The sequence below is a fragment of the Lepidochelys olivacea genome, assembly GCF_965140295.1.
Source record: "Lepidochelys olivacea isolate rLepOli2 genome assembly, chromosome: 2".
Classification (NCBI taxonomy): domain Eukaryota; kingdom Metazoa; phylum Chordata; order Testudines; family Cheloniidae; genus Lepidochelys; species Lepidochelys olivacea.
Window position 1 is genome coordinate 106,843,040 of NC_140412.1, and position 18,655 is coordinate 106,861,694.

The 18,655-nt window shown below is 41.4% G+C and overlaps 1 protein-coding gene across 1 annotated transcript; it reads right to left on the minus strand.

Moving 5' to 3' along the window:
• Positions 1–1,964: 1,964 nt before the first annotated feature.
• Positions 1,965–15,978, minus strand: ALDH5A1 (aldehyde dehydrogenase 5 family member A1). The gene is made up of 10 exons (XM_084620732.1): positions 15,504–15,978; positions 12,994–13,077; positions 12,417–12,587; positions 11,587–11,703; positions 10,954–11,097; positions 9,843–9,986; positions 7,036–7,194; positions 4,580–4,749; positions 3,716–3,774; positions 1,965–3,519 (listed from the first exon to the last, which is right to left on the minus strand). The coding sequence occupies exons 1-10, from the start codon at positions 15,801–15,803 to the stop codon at positions 3,314–3,316; spliced, it is 1,554 nt and encodes a 517-aa protein (XP_084476858.1). The 5' UTR covers positions 15,804–15,978; the 3' UTR covers positions 1,965–3,313.
• Positions 15,979–18,655: the final 2,677 nt, after the last annotated feature.

Below are 18,655 nucleotides of genomic sequence, written 5' to 3' on the forward strand. Positions count from 1 at the left end.
TCCCAGGCAAATTTTACACATTAAGTACTGCAAATGCGTCTACTATTATAATCATGCTGAATGCCACACAATATGGCAATACACTTATTGCCTCTGCAGGAGCAACTTTCTGGGAAGCCTTAGGATCAAGAGCCTCCTTCACTTATTTTGCTCAATTGAACAAAGTTGGTCAAGACATGCATGTTGGTGGGGAAATGCGTTACGTAAGGTAACTTACTGAAAAAGCATTCCTATGGTGGTCAGAAATGGTGTTGGGCCTACTTGAGAGAAAAAACAGTGCAGACCTAAAAAGCTACTGGGTGTAATGGCACCTGGAATATATATGGCACCTGGACTTAAACAGCAATTGAGTATTAAACAGCCTAATTAACAATCAATTTAACACAGAAAAGTGAATGCCCACAATATCCAGTGCTTTCACAGGTGTTAGATATTTATTTCTTGAAAACAGTTCAGTTTCTTTGCTAAATAGCATGCGTTCTTTGAACACACATTACATGAGAAAAAAGCTAGACAATCACAAACTAAATCAAACTGAAACATAAGAATTCAAGTCTATGTTTTCTTAAAGGATCACAGTTTTTGATAAGAGTACAACATTTGTAAGAAAGATCAATTTGTGCTATTTGACATAGACATTACCTAGAAAACCATACAGATTCAAACACTGGAGTCCAGACATGGAGGAAACCTTGACAAAGAATTTTTTTTTAAAGTTAATCTAAGATACTGTCAGTTATGACAGGTTTCAGAGTAGCAGCCGTGTTAGTCTGTATTCTCAAAAAGAAAAGGAGTACCTGTGGCACCTTAGAGACTAACATTTATTTGGGCATAAGCTGTAGCTCATGAAAGCTTATGCCTCAAATAAATTTGTTAGTCTCTAAGGTGCCACGAGTACTCCTTTTCTTTTTGTTAAAGTTACATAACAAAAGGTTTGTGCTTCCTGTTGTCAGACACAGTTCAAAGATATCTTGTGCTGGGTAAAGAGTAAAAATTTACTCAAGTTTTATTTAATTCTATTCAGAGAAGAAAATCCAGCCTCATAAAACAAGACACCAAAATTTTAAGACAACCAACAGTATTGCATCTGACATAGAGGCAACCGATGAGAGCAGTGCAATTTGAGTGCCTGGCTGAAGTGACGGATGAGTCCATCTGTCTAAGGTACTTATAAAACTGCCTGTGTGCTTGCCGTATTTAAGCTATAGTACTTTGGGACGTAGCAAGTACTGGCTGTATTTTTGTGCAGCACCCTCTGCTGAATAAGAAATGGATGATTAAGATACCTTGTTCTAGCTGCCCTACTTTCATACATGCCATAACACAATGCTCTCAAAAAATCAGGGTACTATGTATGCTCATCTACAAGAGTTTAAAAGTGGTTAATATGAACAGGTACATCTGTCTTCTCCTTATTAACTCCAAAAGCACACACTGCAGGTGATAAAGCCTCAGTGCCTTCATTTTTATATGTATTGCATTAGGGACTTCTGTAAGGGCAATGAGTGTCCTTTCCAAACCCTGTTTGTGGCATCACTTCAGCACAATGCACTCATGCATTTTACAGACAGTAAGGAATGAGCTCCAGCCACACCCAGTGTAATATAAAAATAATCTAAATAACATTTAAAATGTTGAGTAGCAATCAATACTCCTCCGTGTTCACTTGCGAAGGCTCTGCTCCACCTTGCTTTTCTGTTAAACTTAAGTGTCATTCCAAAAATAATTTCCCCCTACCTTGGTTTAATTGAATACCATTGTCTATTTGACAGGATACATTCATCTAGAGAGAGCCGTCAGCTCACTTTCATTCTGTAATTAAATGTAAAAGCTGGCTAAACAGCAGTTAGCCAAAAATGAAAACACACAACTTCTACTCCCCAGCCTCTGAAAAGCCAGTTTAAAATTTTCTATAGGATCTTCTGAGGAAGTTTAGTTTGGTGAATAAAGTGCTTTGGTGAATAAAGTCAAAACCATGTTAATACACCATTATTTGCTTCACATTAAGGAACTTTTACATAACCTTTTAATGATGCTTTCAGTTGAGGCTACATAGACTAAGCGGATGACATACAAAGTCTGCCTCTGAAGACCTATATAATCTTTATTAGGTTGTAAGTTAGATGAGTTTGGGGTTTTGTCCCACTCTGCGATGGACATCTGCCCATGTGACAAGGAGCCCAGTCCAGGGCCTGGTAGCATTTAAGGCACAAAGCCGCAGGAGCAGTACCGCCTGCTGAGGCTCTGTAGTTGAGCAAGCTGAAGTGGCTCTTTGAAGGAGTGGGAGGAAAGCACTCCTTAAAAAGTTGGTTGGCAACATTTATGTTGATGACCATCCTCTTCCCTTTCCCAGGTGGGGTCATACTGGTCTTGCACAGGGGAATGAATGGATATATATTGTCATGTGGAGCTCATTTACATAAATCTCTCCCCTCTCCCCCCCCACCCCCGAACAGCTCAGCAGAGTGTCCCTGCAACATGCATTCCTCTACTACACACTAAGCTAGCCATCCCCCAAGCTCCACTGACTCATTAGGCAACCAGTTTATACACACTACTGCGACTTACAGCCCTTGTTTACGTGGTAGCACAGGTTGTGTATCTGTTCCTGAAACTACTAAGCTCTTAGGCATAAGTTAGGATGTCTGCTCTGGAGAGGGCAAAGCTGCAACAGCAGGTGGTGTTGCAATTAGCAGTGATGTATACTGACATAGCTGCACACTAGCCTGTAAGAATGCCTGGCTCCAGCCATTACCACTAATTCCTCCCCTTCACAAGCACCAAGTTCTCCTGCAAACTTTAATAAAAGTAAGCAATCTGAAAAAGTTCTACAACAGCGTTAGCAAGTTGAGAATTAAGTGCATATTTGGCACAAAACCATGAAGGACAGGCTACCCTCCCCAACACTTCTCCACTCCCTACACAGATGCGTGAATATTAGGAGAGACAGAAGGAAAAAAAATTGCCTATGTCCTCCAGAACAGAAATTATGATCTTCATTATGCACAAATCTCCAAATTCTTCCTATTTACATAAGGTAACCCAAATAACAGAAACTATTCCTCCCTCATCCCCCATCTAAGAGGCACTGTCATTCAACTATTGGGTATTACTACTAAATCTATGTAACTAGTAATATTTGTGTTTTACAAGTGTCAGCACAGAGCTACATAAAACATCTCTCTCTACATGTAGTCACACAACAGCATTACTTGGATTTGAAGAGGGTAACACTCACATTAATATACAGACAGTCCACCCCAAACAGGACATTATTCCAGGCCTTTGTGGATTGTGTCATTTCTGCAAATTATTATAAGCCTCCAAAACAGACATACTTTATTTCTAGGTACTCATCAATACCATATTTTGAACCTTCTCGTCCTAAGCCAGACTGTTTCACACCACCGAAAGGGCACTCCACTGAGGACATTATTCCTTCATTAACACCAACTATTCCAACCTCCAGCTGCTCTGCAACTCTCCAGATCTGGGCTGGGTCTTGAGAATAGAAATATCCTGTCACATGAATGTAAAAATATATTGTTAACATAGAACAAAAATCAAAAGGACATGGCAGCAGAAGGTTTTGGGGAAGGTGCTTATTAGCAAACAGAAATAATCAAAATCAAATTCTTCATCTCACACCACTGCAACACTAAGCTCAAGTTTGTAGCTGCACAGTGGTGTATCTGTCTGAAAAGGGAGAACGTACCTGCTAAACCCACATTGGCTGAATTTGCTATAGCAACAGCTTCTGCTTCAGTATCAAACCTGTCAATATAAAGAAACAGAGAACCAGTGAGACCTGCAATCAACATAGCGGGGTGGAAAAGGAAGTAATCCTTACTGCCTTCCTGGTCTCTGGATACTGAGAAGCAGCCTCACTGCAAATGGGACAAAGTGAATGTAGGTTTGTTCTCCTTGGTATATTTCTAGTGTTTTATTATTTAATTTTAGGTCTCAAGCCAGGGTGCTTTTGCCATTTCCCTTGAGTTACATTAAATTTTAAAATGTGTTAACACTTGTCAACTAATGTGGTTTAAACACGCCATTCACTTTCGCTGTCTTGACAAGATCTCACATCTGAGAAAGATTCGTAAATCTTCGCCCCACTGAGTCCTACCAGGTTCAATCATACTGGGGAGGGGGGAAAAAAAAACCCTCAGAGAAAAAGACTGCTAGAGAGGGGAAATTGTCCAAAGGGTACTTTGGATCAGAGAAACACAGAACTATTAGGTCATGTGACAAAATGCAAAAGCTCTCAGGTCCCTTAAAGGAGCATGAAAATTGATGGTCTTTACTGTTATCCTCCCTCGTTAAACTGCAGGTGCCATTTAAAAAAAAAATCTCACTGAAAAAAAGTTTACAGGTCAAAATTACAGGTACAGTTTTAATAAGTAAAAATCTGAGAGAGAGAGAGAGAGAGAAGTAATCTCATCAGAAGCCAAAAAAAAAAAACTGTGGAAGAATAATAATAATAATTATGCAGATTGTATACTTATTCACATGAAATAAAATACTTTTTTGAAGTTTACTAAACTCTCTCTATGTTAATCTGAAGAATGGATTATCTTACTTGATAACTGGTGCTAAGGGACCAAATGTCTCTTCTTGCGTGCAAAGCATGTTTGTTGTGACGTTGCTGAGCAGAGTAGGCTCAAAGAAATTCTTTCCAAAACTGTGCCGTTTCCCTCCTGTCACAATGGATGCTCCTTGAGAAACTGCATCGCTAATGTGTCTCTCCACCTGAGATGAGCAAAACAAGAGATATCAAGCTAGCATTTAGCAGTAAAGGTTTGGTCTTCTTTTCTTGAATACACAACAAGATTCCCCAAAATTAAACAAGGCGTTAGACAAAAAGGGTTTATTCTGCTTCTTATTTAGAGACTGAGACACTGCTTAAAACCTCCCTTTTTGCTGAATTTTCATCTCTCCTCCTGAACATAACCTGAATTTTAGATTTACAAACCAGGATCACTTGCAATGCAGAGCTGCAATTCAGCAAAGATTTACATAAATGCTTAACTTTACGGAGGCTTATTAGTCCTGCTGAAGTCAAGGAAAGTTAAGCACATCTGTAAGTCTTTGCAGGATCAGGGCCACACATTCATGGTCAGCATCGTCAGAGAGAGATACAAAAGACCATGCAGTGCTTACCTACTGACAAAAGAAAACTATCCTATCTCAGGGCTTGTCTACACTGGCAATTTACAGCGCTGCAACTTTCTTGCTCAGGGGCGTGAAAAGCGCCAGTGTAGACAGTGCACCGATGCTGGTAGCTGCGCTCCCATTGCTGGTAGCTGCGCCCTTCATGGAGATGGTTTTTTTCAGAGCGCTGGGAGAGCTCTCTGCCGTGACCACACAAGCCACGTTAAAGTGCTGCCAGTGTAGACTAGCCCACAATAGCAAGTCTTCAAGATGGTATTGGAGAGACCATATCTCCATCTATTCTCTAACGTGAACAGAACGCACATTAAACTAACTTCTATGAACACCAGCCCGAGTGGACAAAAACTGATGATTTCTTTTTAAAAAATGGATTTTTAAAGATATAAAATCAGACTTTTATTTTTAAAAACAAGACCTTAAAATTAAATTTGAATTTATGGTAACCTACGGTAAAGGCCTAAACTTACTACAATCTATTCAAATCATTTTTAAAAAATGAATTAAAAAAACCTACTTTATACCAGTGAGTCATCTGCAAATTTTTGTAAGTTAAAGAGTGCTACTTTTTAAATGTAAAGAGAATTGGGGTGGGGAGGAGAATCTTTACCTGTTGAGGTCAATTCAAGCTTTATAAATATGTCAATGTCATATGGTGCATTAAATATCTATATTATTTTCATTCTTTACAACAGAGTGAATGGTGGTATTGATATTTTTCCTAATGCAAGTACTTTCAGTTCTTGTTGTACAGAAAAGCTTTTTCTTTAATTTTACTTTTGGATTCAGTTTAGCCAGCTGGTGCAGAGAATATATTTTCTTCTTTTGGATCATCCAAATTAAGAAACCAACTGGGAGTTGAAAAAGTAGGAAAGCTTGTGTTCCTCTTCCAATCTATGAACTATAATACAAAAAAACCCAGGTGGGAGAAGATGAACTCTACTAATTCTAGAAATTTGAAGGAGAGGGGCCAGATTTTCAAAGATATTTATGAACCTAAAGATGCTGATAGGCACCTAGGGGGCTGTAGCATCTTCACACAAATTAGGAATAAAAAATCATCATCTAATAAATAAATGCAATGCCACTCCTCATTTTCCATATAATAAAAAATGTAAAAAATGAAGAATCTGAATAAATGTATGTTAAGAAATATAACTATTTATATAAATGAAAATGCACCTTTCTTTAGGAAAATACCTAAAATGTACAAATGCAAAACAAAATTAAAAGTCGCCTTCCACATTCAGAGCCCCCAATAGTTTTAGCCCTAATTTATTTTTCTGCTTAGTTTTGATACACAAAAACAGACTGTTCAAAACAAAAACTGTCATGCTACCTAGAGACATGAATATACCCAATACAACCCCCACAGTCTGTTAAGCGCAAATGTTCTCCAAAAAAATACCAATCAGAATATAATTAGGAAAAAAGGCTTGCTCTTGGTAGATTATTCCCCTTTCTTTTCCTAGTTTAACAAGGCAATGATCGCTGTAATTACTCCTGTTCACATCACTGTGGGCTTTGAGGAGAGAATACTTTCTGCAAATATAGAGAGACAAAATGGATGAGATAATATCTTTTGTTGATGAGACAGACAAGCTTTTGAGCCACACAGAGCTCTTCTTGAGATCTGGAAAAGGTACTCCCAGCATCACCGCAAAATGAAAGGTGGAACAGATTAAGTAAATAGCATATACTGTAAGGGACCATTCCAGGTACAGTGGCAAATATAGTCTTACAAAACAGGTATACAATGTGTTTAATACTTCCTAAAAATATAAATTACAATTTCAGAAGTGAAATCAGTATATTTTGATATATATATTGATATATATATATATATACACACACACACACACATACCTTTCCCACTGCTTTTTCATTAATTAATGGCCCCTGGGTAGTTCCTTCATCAAATCCATTTCCTACACGTAGCTCTCTTTCAATGGCTTTGGCAAATTTTTCCACAAATGCATCGTGGATCTTTTTTTGCACCAAAAACCGGTTTGTGCAAACACATGTCTGAAAACAAACATGAAAGAATAACAAGACAAAGCTTAGTGCTGTTCCCATTTTTTACAGCACAGTAACTAGTTACCATTACACTTCCTTCCATGCCTTCTCTTCACCCACATAGGCTGTTACTAAGGTTTGCCCTTCTCTCATTACAACACTCTGAAAATCAAACACTAACAAGCTGGAAGTGTTTCCCTGAAACACCGTCACCCTGTTAGCAGGTGTGGATCCTGCTAGGAAAGGGTTAAGTGGGTGCCACGGATTCTCTGATATATGTATCTACCAGGATACAAGGGAGGTGTGGTGGGAGTTATCCTCTAACCAAAGGATACAGGATGTGGGTTAAGTAGCAGACTCGGCATCTAAGCAAAGGTAGGAGCTGATATTTCTGTTATCTTGTTGTCTGTGTTAAGTCAGCCAAATCCCACATGAAGGAGGGTCTGGATTTTACAAGTTGGATTTGTAGGTTTGGGGAAGGAACACCTGCTCACTCTGACCCTTTGTTCTGTCTATACCCTCCTCTCCTCCTGCCTTGATTACTACAACCTTTTGCTTGATGTTCTCCAGTACACAACTGCTAAAATGTTCCTTTGCAAGTCAGGCTACATTATCCCCCTTTGAAAACTTTCTATATCAAGTCTAAATTCCTTAGCCTTGCATATAAGATCCTACATGGCTCTGTCTTGGTTTATATCTTGGGTCTTGTTTCATGTTGTCATGTCCCCATTCACCACTTTTGTTCTACCAAAGATTCCAGCCTCATTACTATCCTCATTTCCTTCTCCCAGGCCAGTCTTTGCATTTTCTCTCATGCTGTCCCCTCACTTTGACTAGTGAAATTATTTAATGCTAATCAGGTTCTTTTCAAAATCCACCTAAAACTTGCTTCTTCTGCAAGGTTAATGGGGGGGGGACCTTTTGTAGTGATAATCAAGGTGGGCCATTTCCAGCAGTTGACAAGAACACCTAAGGAACAGTGAGGGGTGGAGGTGGGGAATAAACATGGGGAAATAGTTTTACTTTGTGTAATGACTCATCCACTCCCAGTCTCTATTCAAGCCTAAGTCAAATTGTATCCAGTTTGCAAATTAATTCCAATTCAGCACTCTCTTGTTGGAGTCTGTTTTTGAAGTTTTTTGTTGAAGAATTGCCATTTTTACGTCTGTAATTGAATGACCAAAGAGATTGAAGTGTTCTCCGACTGGTTTTTGAATGTTATAATTCTTGATGTCTGATTTGTGTCCATTTATTCTTTTACGTAGAGACTGTCCAGTCTGACCAATGTACATGGCAGAGGGACATTGCTGGCACATGATGGCATATATCACATTGGTAAATGTGCAGGTGAACGAGCCTCTGATAGTGTGGCTGATGTGATTAGGCCCTATGATGGTGTCTCCTGAATAGGTATGTGGACACAGTTGGCAACGGGTTTTGTTGCAAGGATAGGTTCCTGGGTTAGTGGTTCTGTTGTGTGGTGTGTGGTTGCTTCAGGTTGGGGAGCTGTCTGTAAGCAAGGACTGGCCTGTCTCCCAAGATCTGTGAGAGTGATGGGTCGTCCTTCAGGATAGGTTGTAGATCCTTGATGATGCATTGGAGAGGTTGAAGGTGATGGCTAGTGGCGTTCTGTTATTTTCTTTGTTGGGCCTGTCCCGTAATAGGTGACTTCTGGGTACTCTTCTGGCTCTGTCAATCTGTTTCTTCACTTCAGCAGGTGGGTATTGTAGTTGTAAGAATGCTGGATAGAGATCTTGTAGGTGTTTGTCTCTGTCTGAGGGGCTGGAGCAAATGCAGTTGTATCGTAGAGCTTGGCTGTAGACAATGGATCGTGTGGTGTGGTCTGGATGAAAGCTGGAGGCATGTAGGTAGGAACAGCAGTCAGTAGGTTTCTGGCATAGGGTGGTGTTTATGTGACCATCGCTTATTAGCACCATAGTGTCCAGGAAGTGCATCTCTTGTGTGGACTGGTCCAGGCTGAGGTTGATGGTGGGATGGAAATTGTTGAAATCATGGTGGAATTCCTCAAGGGCTTCTTTTCCATGGGTCCAGACGAAGAAGATGTCATCAATGTAGCTCAAGTAAAGTAGGGGCATTAGGGGACGAGAGCTGAGGAAGCGTTGTTCTAAGTCAGCCATAAAAATGTTGGCATATTGTGGGGCCATGCGGGTACCCATAGCAGTGCTGCTGATTTGAAGGTATACATTGTCCCCAAATGTAAAATAGTTATGGGTGAGGACAAAGTCACAAAGTTCATCCACCAGGTTTGCCATGACATTATCGGGGACTCTGTTCCTGACAAACATCCTTACAAACAGGTTTGGTTGCCCCAAAACTGTGAGCCACTAATTTAAAGCAGAGCTAAATACACTTTGTAGTGTCTACTTTAATGGCCTGAAATGAGAGTTGTCTTCAGGAATTCATGTGAGTTTATTGCTTGTGAAATGTCCATATGACAAAATCATCTGAAACGGATACCCTTGTTGGCAGTTTCAGCAGAGAGGCACTGAACTGGCATTGTAGACTCATCTTTTCAATCCAGCATATTTCCTTTCACAAGCAAATAAAGTTAGGCAAAAATAGCTTAATCACAAAAAATAGGGCTCTTTCATGCTCCAAAACGTGAAATAGGCAAGGTAGAAAAATAATTCTCTCACCTGCCCCGAGTTTCTGTATTTAGAAGCCAGAGCTCCTGCAACAGCTCGGTCCACGTCAGCGCTGTCAAACACTATAAATGGAGCATGCCCCCCAAGCTCCATGGAAACCCGCTTCACAGTGCCAGCAGCGTGATGCAGCAGAATCTACAAGTATACAGCAGACACCAAACAGGATAAGTGTGTAAATATTCAGTTCACTAACAAATCAGAATTTAGAGGCAGGGGGAACTAACTCTGGTGGGGACTGAACTCCCATAATGAACCTACAAATTCGCCACAGAGTCAATAGTCCATCTTTCCCATTCCCTTGCCAAAGCAGGCAATCTGATCCTACATTGAAGTCTCCAGTGGAAAAACTCCCACTGACATTAATAGGGCCAAGATTTCACCCAATTACTTTGTCCAGCCTTTATTTAACTAGAACTCAGGGAAGAGCTGCTTCTACTTTCCCTTGCAAGATCATTCCACATTGTAATAAAACTTGCTGGTAAGATTTTTCTCCTGATATCCAGTTTAAATTTTACCCTTCCCGCTGTCATCCCATTCCTCCTCAGACCATTTTAGAAAATGCCCCTTTCTTGTTAAGAGAAAGATTCTGCCATCTTAACCCCCCACACTAGTATTTTATTCCTCAAATAGTCCCAATGATTTCCATGAGACTACTCGCAGAGTAAAGGGAGTAGAATCTAGCCTTAAGTAAAGATTTCACCTCATGACCCTTCCCTTCTTTCAGTAATGCACTACATTACTGAGCAGCACATTCTGAGGTATTCCCATTAGAGTCAAGTCATCACGTAACCTGAAACAGCAGTTTCTGGAGCTGAACTTTCCTGAGTAACTGCTGTGCATCATTCCAGTTTGTAATTTGATGAAGATTACCACTGTTCTAAAAAGCTAACAGATACCAGATTAAATGGACAGTAATTCAAGGAAAAGTACTTAACAGGGATTTGTGTGAAGCCCTCAACAGCCAGAAAGGAAGAAAGTTTGTTGCAGTGTGGGGAAGAACCACCCCAAAGGAAAATGTTGTATATACACCTTTCTCCCCTCAAAACACTTCCCCTTGCTTTTCAGTAAAAACCCTTCAGACTTTCACCGTCTTGTCAAGTACCTTTCCTGTAGCAGTGGACCCAGTAAACGATATTTTTGCTACCAAAGGATCAGTGCACAGGGCCTCCCCAACAGCTGGGGTTTGTTGTTGGGAACAGGGGACAACATTAAATACTCCTGCTGGAATCCCAGCCTGGTTTGCAAGCTGCAATGAGAAACAGTGAATATGCAGTTACAAAATAATGTACTTTGTATAAGGATCAGGTAGGTAATATTTTTATATTCATATATGTATTTGTAAATTTGCTCTGAAGACATAAGCACTGAGTCAATGAGAGCTGAGGGTGCTCTGCAATTCACAATATTGGGCCCCATAAACATTACATGTTGGCATTGCTATAGGCTGTTGCTGACATCAATTAAAGCAAAGATATTCAAATTTAAAGCTGACTTTTGCAAAGCTAGGCCAATGCTGGAAGATACTCCTAATATGCCCATAATATATTCCAATGTTTTTATTTATTTTAAAGGTAACTATTAAATCTAAACCACCATCTTAACAGAATAAATTTGTACTCTCTCTGTGTGAGACTGTAGCCAAGAGTTATGTTTGAATGCCACTTCACTTTCTGTTTACATACTGCTACTGTGAGATACAATCCATTGCTAATGTAATACCAGCGCAAAAGCTCACCTCAGCAAGTGCTAATGCTGATAATGGTGTGTCTTCCGCAGGCTTCACCACCACAGTACAGCCTGCTGCCAGAGCTGCACCAACTTTTCGTGTAATCATAGCGCTGGGAAAATTCCACTAGGTGGAGAGAAATATACAATGAAAAATCAGAAAAGCTGCATACTTCCCTCTCTGCCCAAATAACTAGCTATTTTTTGCAACTCCTAGGAAGAATCAAAACAAATCTTGTATAAGAATGAGACTTTGCTTTACTTTCACATTTAAATACTTTTCAAAAATAGAAAAGGGGAGAAGAGGCAGCATTTACAAAATACTGTGTATATAATGCCACTACCAATTTTCTTATGCTCTAAAAATTCGACTAATTAAATGGCAGAGAGATTTCTACATCTGTGAGAAACTGGTATTACCTATATTAACTCAAAAACTTCAACCTTTTGGGGGTGCACCTGCTGCTAAGAGTAGGTGGAGAAAAAAGATATGAGGAAACAAATCCATACCCCTAGGAACATGAAAACCAAAAACATGACATGTATTTTCAGTATGAAAAAGCCATTATTTGTCTCATGATACGTAACTCAATGTAGAAACGCATCCAGACCAATGCTGTAACTTTCTCATATCTTATCTAGAGCGTGTACTCTGTCCCACTTGGCCATGCAGGGGAGTAAAGTCCACCCAGAACAAATGAGTGGGGAGCAGAAAAAGGCCAGGGGGGATTCAGGGGGATTTCTCCTGGGCCATGGCGGTATATGCTACCCCATTCTCAGAGCTGAGCCAAAAGCCCTAAGTTAGTCCTTAATCAGTCTGACAGATCCAGCTGCACTTACAGGGGTGATAATGGCTGCCACTCCAACAGGCTGTTTCAGCACCAAGATCCTTCTATCTTTCACAGAAGGTGGAATGATGTCACCATAAATGCGACGAGCTTCTTCTGCAAACCATTCCAGGAAGGAGGCAGAATAAAGAATTTCACCTTCTGCCTCTTTCAGAGGCTTCCCCTATGATTAAATCACAATGCAGAAATACTTCAAAGAGACCAAAGTGATTGAAAAAAGTCACTTAGGTCATTATTTTTACTCTTATTATTATTTGTGTAACCATGGCACTTAAGAGCCTTCGTCATTGTGCTAGGCACAGTAAATGGCACTTTGATTCCAGGTTACATACATTTTGGACAGAGTCTGGGCTAAGGATTTATAGGAGTCTTTCCATTACTTCAACAGGCTTTAGATCAGGCCCTACATGGTAAATTCTATAGCTAATGTGCCTTTCTTGCTTAAGGCCTGGGAGTTGTGGGTACATACTACCACTCAGGATAAGACCCTTTGTTGCCAAAGGGGTCCTTTGCTGGCAAAGAGGCCTGAAAAATGCTGAAATTAGCACATTTTTACATGTAAAACTTACATTCTCTGCTGTAATTATCTTAGCAAGGTCATCTTTATTCTCCATCATCAAACTGTACCATTTGCGAAGTAACACACTTCTCTCCTAGGCAAGGGAAAAAAAAACCTCCTTACAGTGTGTATGATAACACCCATTGTTTCATGTTCTCTGTGTATATAAATCTCCCCACTGTATTTTCCACTGAATGCATCCGATGAAGTGAGCTGTAGCTCACAAAAGCTTATGCTCAAATAAATTGGTTAGTCTCTAAGGTGCCACAAGTCCTCCTTTTCTTTTTATAGATAAGAATGTTACTAAACTGAATTAACTTCATACTTTATGTATAAATGAATGTGTGCTGTTCAAATAGAAAAAAGATAACGGAGTAAGGATGACATGAATTCAAAATTGTATTGGAGGGCTAGTGATACCACTATAGACAACGGTCCTTTCAGTCAGTCAACTTCTTTCAGACAGTACCAGGTGCTTCAGAGGAAAATCCGTGTGTGTGTACTCATATATATATTCTCCCCACTGTGACTATTTGTATACAGGTCTACCTCTTTTGAAACTAATAAGCCCTTGGCCTCAATATCTTGTGGCAGTCAGTTTCACATGCTTTAGATGTATGTAAAGGACTACTTGCTTATAAACAGTTAATGAGAAAAGGAGGACATGCTTTTGAAAAAAACAAAAACAAAAAACACTTTTTCTAAGGCAGCGGCTCTCAACCTTTCTAGACTACTGTGCCCCTTTCAGAAGTCTGATTTGTCTTGTGTACCCCAAGTTTCAGCTCACCTAAAAACTACTTGCTTACAAAATCAGATATAAAAATTAGGGCTGTCGATTAATCACAGTTAACTTACGCGATTAACAGTGCAATTAAAACTGCGATTAATCACGATTAATTTTTGAGTTAAACAATAGCAATTGAAATTTATTAAATATTTTTGGATGTTTTTCTACATTTTCAAATATATTGATTTCCATTACAACACAGTATACAAACTGAACAGTGCTGACTTCATATTATTTTTGATTAAATATCTGCACTGTAAAAAGAAACAAAATAGTATTTTTCAATTCACCTCATACACGTAGTGCAATCTCTTTACCGTGAAAGTGCAACTTACAAATGTAGATTTTGGTTTTTTGTTTTTGGTTTTTTTGGTTACATAACTGCACTGAAAAACAAAACAATGTAAAATTTTAGAGCCTACAAGTCCAGTCAGTCCTACTTTTTGTGCAGCCAATCGCTAAGACAAACAAGTTTGTTTACGTTTATAGGAGATAATGCTGCCCACTTATTATTTAAAATGTCACCAGAAAGTGAGAACAGGCGTTGGCATGGGACTTTTGTAGCTGGCATTGCAAGGTATTTACATGCCAGATATACTAAACATTCATGTCCCTTCATGCCTCAGCACTATTCCAGAGGACATGCTTCCATGCTGCTGATGCTTGTTAAAAAAATAATGGTTTAATTAAATTTGTGACTGAACTCTTTGGGGGAGAATTGTATGTCTCCAGCTCTGTTTTACCTGCATTCTGCCATATATTTCATGTTATAGTAGTCTCGGATGCTGGCTCAGCACATGTTGTTCATTTTAAGAACACTTTCAATGCCGATTTCATAAAACAGGAAGAAGGTACCAATGTGAGATTTCTAAAGACAGCTACAGTACTCGACCCAAGCTTTAAGAATCTGAAGTGCCTTCCAAAATCTGAGAGGGACGAGGTGTGGAGCATGCGTTCAGAAGTCTTGAAAGAGCCACACTCTCTATACAGAGCTGTATAAACAAGTTATTCTACGAAATTTTAGTCTGTACTGACTTCCCTAGGCAAATAACCAGATGAGTTGATGTAACCCCAAGGAAGACCTCTGTGTACCCCCCTGCCCCTCCGAGGTGTACCTGTACCGCGAGTTGCAAACCACTGTTCTAAGGTATGTGTAAGGTGACTTGTGGCCTTCAAGCCAGCTTTTAAATTTAAAGCACCACCTACTAACTGTCTCCACCAACCCCTCATATTAATGACAGACCTATTAGTAGCTGTCCCTAGAGGCCTGTCAGACCCTCCCTGGGCTGCACCTGCTGCTGCACATCACCAGTCCCTGCCCCAAAGCGCTCCCAGGCGAAGTATGGGATTAAATACACCACACACAAGAACAGAGGCAGCTGAATCAAGCCCACTGGAGCTCTTTAAGCCCCCAACCCTGCCCTGGGCTCTGCCCGCCAAGGGGGCAGCCGGCCTGGTTCTCCTGCGGGGTCACAGCCGCAGAGGCGGGCATGCCGTGGGCGCACCTGGAGAGTACATCACACTCTCCCAAGGTCCTGCCGTGCCCCGCTCGCCCTCCAGGGGGTGGGGGAGGGCCTGACTGCAGCCCGGGACACCGTCCCTCAAAGCTCCCGCCTGTGGGTCCCTGTCCCCCAGAGCGCGGAGGCGGGGGGGGCTCCCTGGGCCGGGCTTTCCCCTCACCTCCCGTCTGCCTCGCCCGGCCGGGTCCCGCTCGCTTCGCCCGGGGCTCTCACCTTGGCGGGGGCCGCGCTCCAGCCGGGCCCGGCCTCCCATGCGGCTCTCACCGCGGCCCGGGCCTCGGCCACGCCGCAGTCCGCCACCCGCCCCAGCTCGGCGCCGCTGGCCGGGTCCAGCACGGGGAAGGCGGCGGCCGCCTGCACCCAGCGGCCCCCCACGAAGCCGCCCGAGCGCGCCAGGGCGCCGGGCAGACGCGGCGGGGCCGGGCCGGAGCCGCTGCGCCGGAGCGGGGCCGGGAGCAGGCGCGGGGCCGCCCGCAGCCGCAGCCGGGTCCAGGGGAGCCGCCAGCTCGCCATGGCCGCGCGGCGGCGGGGAGCAAGGAGCGGGCTGGGCAGCGGGAGCCGGATCCCCGGGCCCCAGCCGCTCCCCAGTCGGCAGGCCTGGCCCTGGGCTCTTTGTGCGCCCGCTGGTGGCCTGGAAACGGCTTCCTGCAGAAATGTACTGCCTGCAGCGGGTTGTAAGAAACTACTGTTGCAAAAAAAACTGCTGCCTCATGCAGCAAAGTCCTACAGGTAGCCGTTTGCCCCCTGCACTCATGGCAGGACAAAGTATTAACTAGACCATTCCTGCTGTGTGTTTGTCCAACCCGCTCTTAAAAATCTCCAGGGATGGAGATTCCCTTCCCTCCGCAACTTATTCCAGTGCTTAATCACCTCGACAGGAAGTTTTTCCTAATGTCCAACCTAAACCTCCCTTGCTCTTGGCCTATCCTCAGAGGTTAAGGAGAACAATTCTTCTCACTCCTCCTTGTAACAACCGTTCATGTACTTGAAAACTGTTATCATGTTTCAGTCTTTCATCATAGGTCCTGTTTTATAGACCTTTCATCATTTTTGTTGCTCTTCTCTGGATTTTCTACAGTTTGTGCACCTATTTTCTGAAATATGGTGCCCTGAACTGAACAAAATACTCCAGTTGAGGCCTAATCAGTGCAGAGTAGAGCAGAATTACTTCTCTTGTCTTAGAGTAACAGCTGTGTTAGTCTGTATTCGCAAAAAGAAAAGGAGTACTTGTGGCACCTTAGAGACTAACCAATTTATTTGAGCATGAGCTTTCGTGAGCTACAGCATCCGATGAAGTGAGCTGTAGCTCACGAAAGCTCATGCTCAAATAAATTGGTTAGTCTCTAAGGTGCCACAAGTACTCCTGTTCTCTTGTCTTGCTTAGGACACTCCTCCAAGTACATCCCAGAATGACGTTCCATTTTTTGGGTTTTTGTTTTTTTTTTTGCAGCAGCGTTACACTATTGACTCATATTTAGCTTGTGGTCCACTATGACGCCCAGACCCATTTCCTCAGTACTCCTTCCTAGGCAGTCACTTCCCATTTTGTATGTGTGCAACTGATTGATTGTTCCTTCCTAAATGGAGTACTTTGCATTTGTCCTTATTGAATTTCATCCTATTTACTTCAGACTGTTTCTCCAGTTTGTCCAGATCATTTTGAATTTTAACCCTATCTTCCAAAGCACTTGCAACCCCTCCCAGCTTAGTATCGTCCACAAACTTTATAAGTGTACTCTCTATGCCATTATCTAAATCACTGATGAAGATATTGAACAGAAACTTATCCATAACTGATCCGTACAGGACCCCATTTGTTATGCCCTTCCAGCATGACTGTGAACCACTGATAACTACTCTCTGGGAGTGGTTTTCCAACCAGTTATGCACCCATCTTATTGTAGCTCCATCTAGGTTGCATTTCCCTAGTTTATGAGAAGGTCATGCGACACAATATCAAAAACTTTAGTAAAGGCAAGATCTACTAGGATAACCACTTCCCCCCACATCCACAAGGCTTGTTACCCTGTCAAAGAAAGCTATCAGGTTTGTCTGACACAGTTTGTTCTTGACAAATCCATGCTGACTGTTACTTATCACCTTATTTTCTTCTAGGTGTTTGAAAACTGATTGCTTAATTATTTGCTCCATTATCTTTCTGGGTACATAAATTAAGCTGACTGGTCTGTAATTCCCAGGGTTGTCCTTATTCCCTTTCTATAGATTGGCACTATAATTGCCCCTTTCTAGTCTTCTGGAATCTCTCCTATCTTCCATGACTTTTCAAAGATAATTGCTAATGGCTCAGATATCTTCTCAGGAAGCTCCTTGAGTATTCTAGGAATCATTTCATCAGGCCCTGGTGACTTGAAGACATCTAATTTGTCTAAGTAATTTTTAACTTGTTGCTTCCTCATTTTCACTGGTATTCACTATGTTAGATGTCCAATCACCACCAACTTTCTTGGTGAAAACCGAAACAAAGAAGTCATTAAGCACATCTTCCATTTTCACATTTTCTGTTATTGTTTTTCCCCCTCATTGAGTAACGGGCCTACTCTGTCCTTGGTCTTCCTCTTGTTCCTAATGTATTTCTAGAATGTTTTATTGTTACCCTTTATGTCTCTAGGCTAGTTTGATCTTATTTTGTGCCTTGGCCTTTCTAATTTTGTCCCTACATACTTGTGTTATTTGTTTATATTCATCCTTTGTAATTTGACCGAGTTTCCACTTTTTGTGGGACTCTTTCTTGATTTTTAGATCATTGAAGATCTCCTGGTTAAGACAGGGTGGTCTCTTGCCATACTGCATATCTTTCCTACGCAGTGGGATAGTTTGTTCTTGCGCTCTTAATAATGTCTCTTTGAAAAACTGCCAACTGTCTTCTCATGGGATCTTACCTACAACTCCCTGAGTTTGCTAAAATCTGTCGTCTTGAAATCCATTATCTTTATTTTGCTGTTCTCCCTCCTACCACTCTTTAGAATCATGAACTCTATCATTTCATGTATCAGAGGAGTAGCCGTGTTAATCTGTATCCACAAAAACCACGAGGAGTCTAGTGGCACCTTAAAGGCTAACAGATTTATTTGGGCATAAGCTTTCGTGGGTAAAACCGTTGGTACCACTGCTCTCTGTTGGAATTAGCTACATCAGATAGCAGTTTTTAGCAAAGTAGGACCTGTCAGGGCTACAGGTAGCACATTCCTACAGATAGCAGTTTCTTACACCATAGGGTGTGTGAAACTGCTATCTGTAAGAATTTGCTACCCATGGGAGAGGTAGTGAATTGTTACTATTAGCAGTTATTGATACATATGGTTGTTCTTATGTGCTGACTTGTCCTAATTTGCTAAAACTTGACA

Coding starts and splice junctions, on each gene's coding strand:
- ALDH5A1 (XM_084620732.1), bottom strand. CDS start 15,803: ATGGCGAGCTGGCGGCTCCCCTGGACCCGGCTGCGGCTGCGGGCGGCC. Junction 12,588..12,993: donor AGATAATTACAGCAGAGAAT/GTAAGTTTTACA, acceptor ATTTAATCATAG/GGGAAGCCTCTGAAAGAGGC. Junction 4,750..7,035: donor ATGAAAAAGCAGTGGGAAAG/GTATGTGTGTGT, acceptor TGCTCATCTCAG/GTGGAGAGACACATTAGCGA.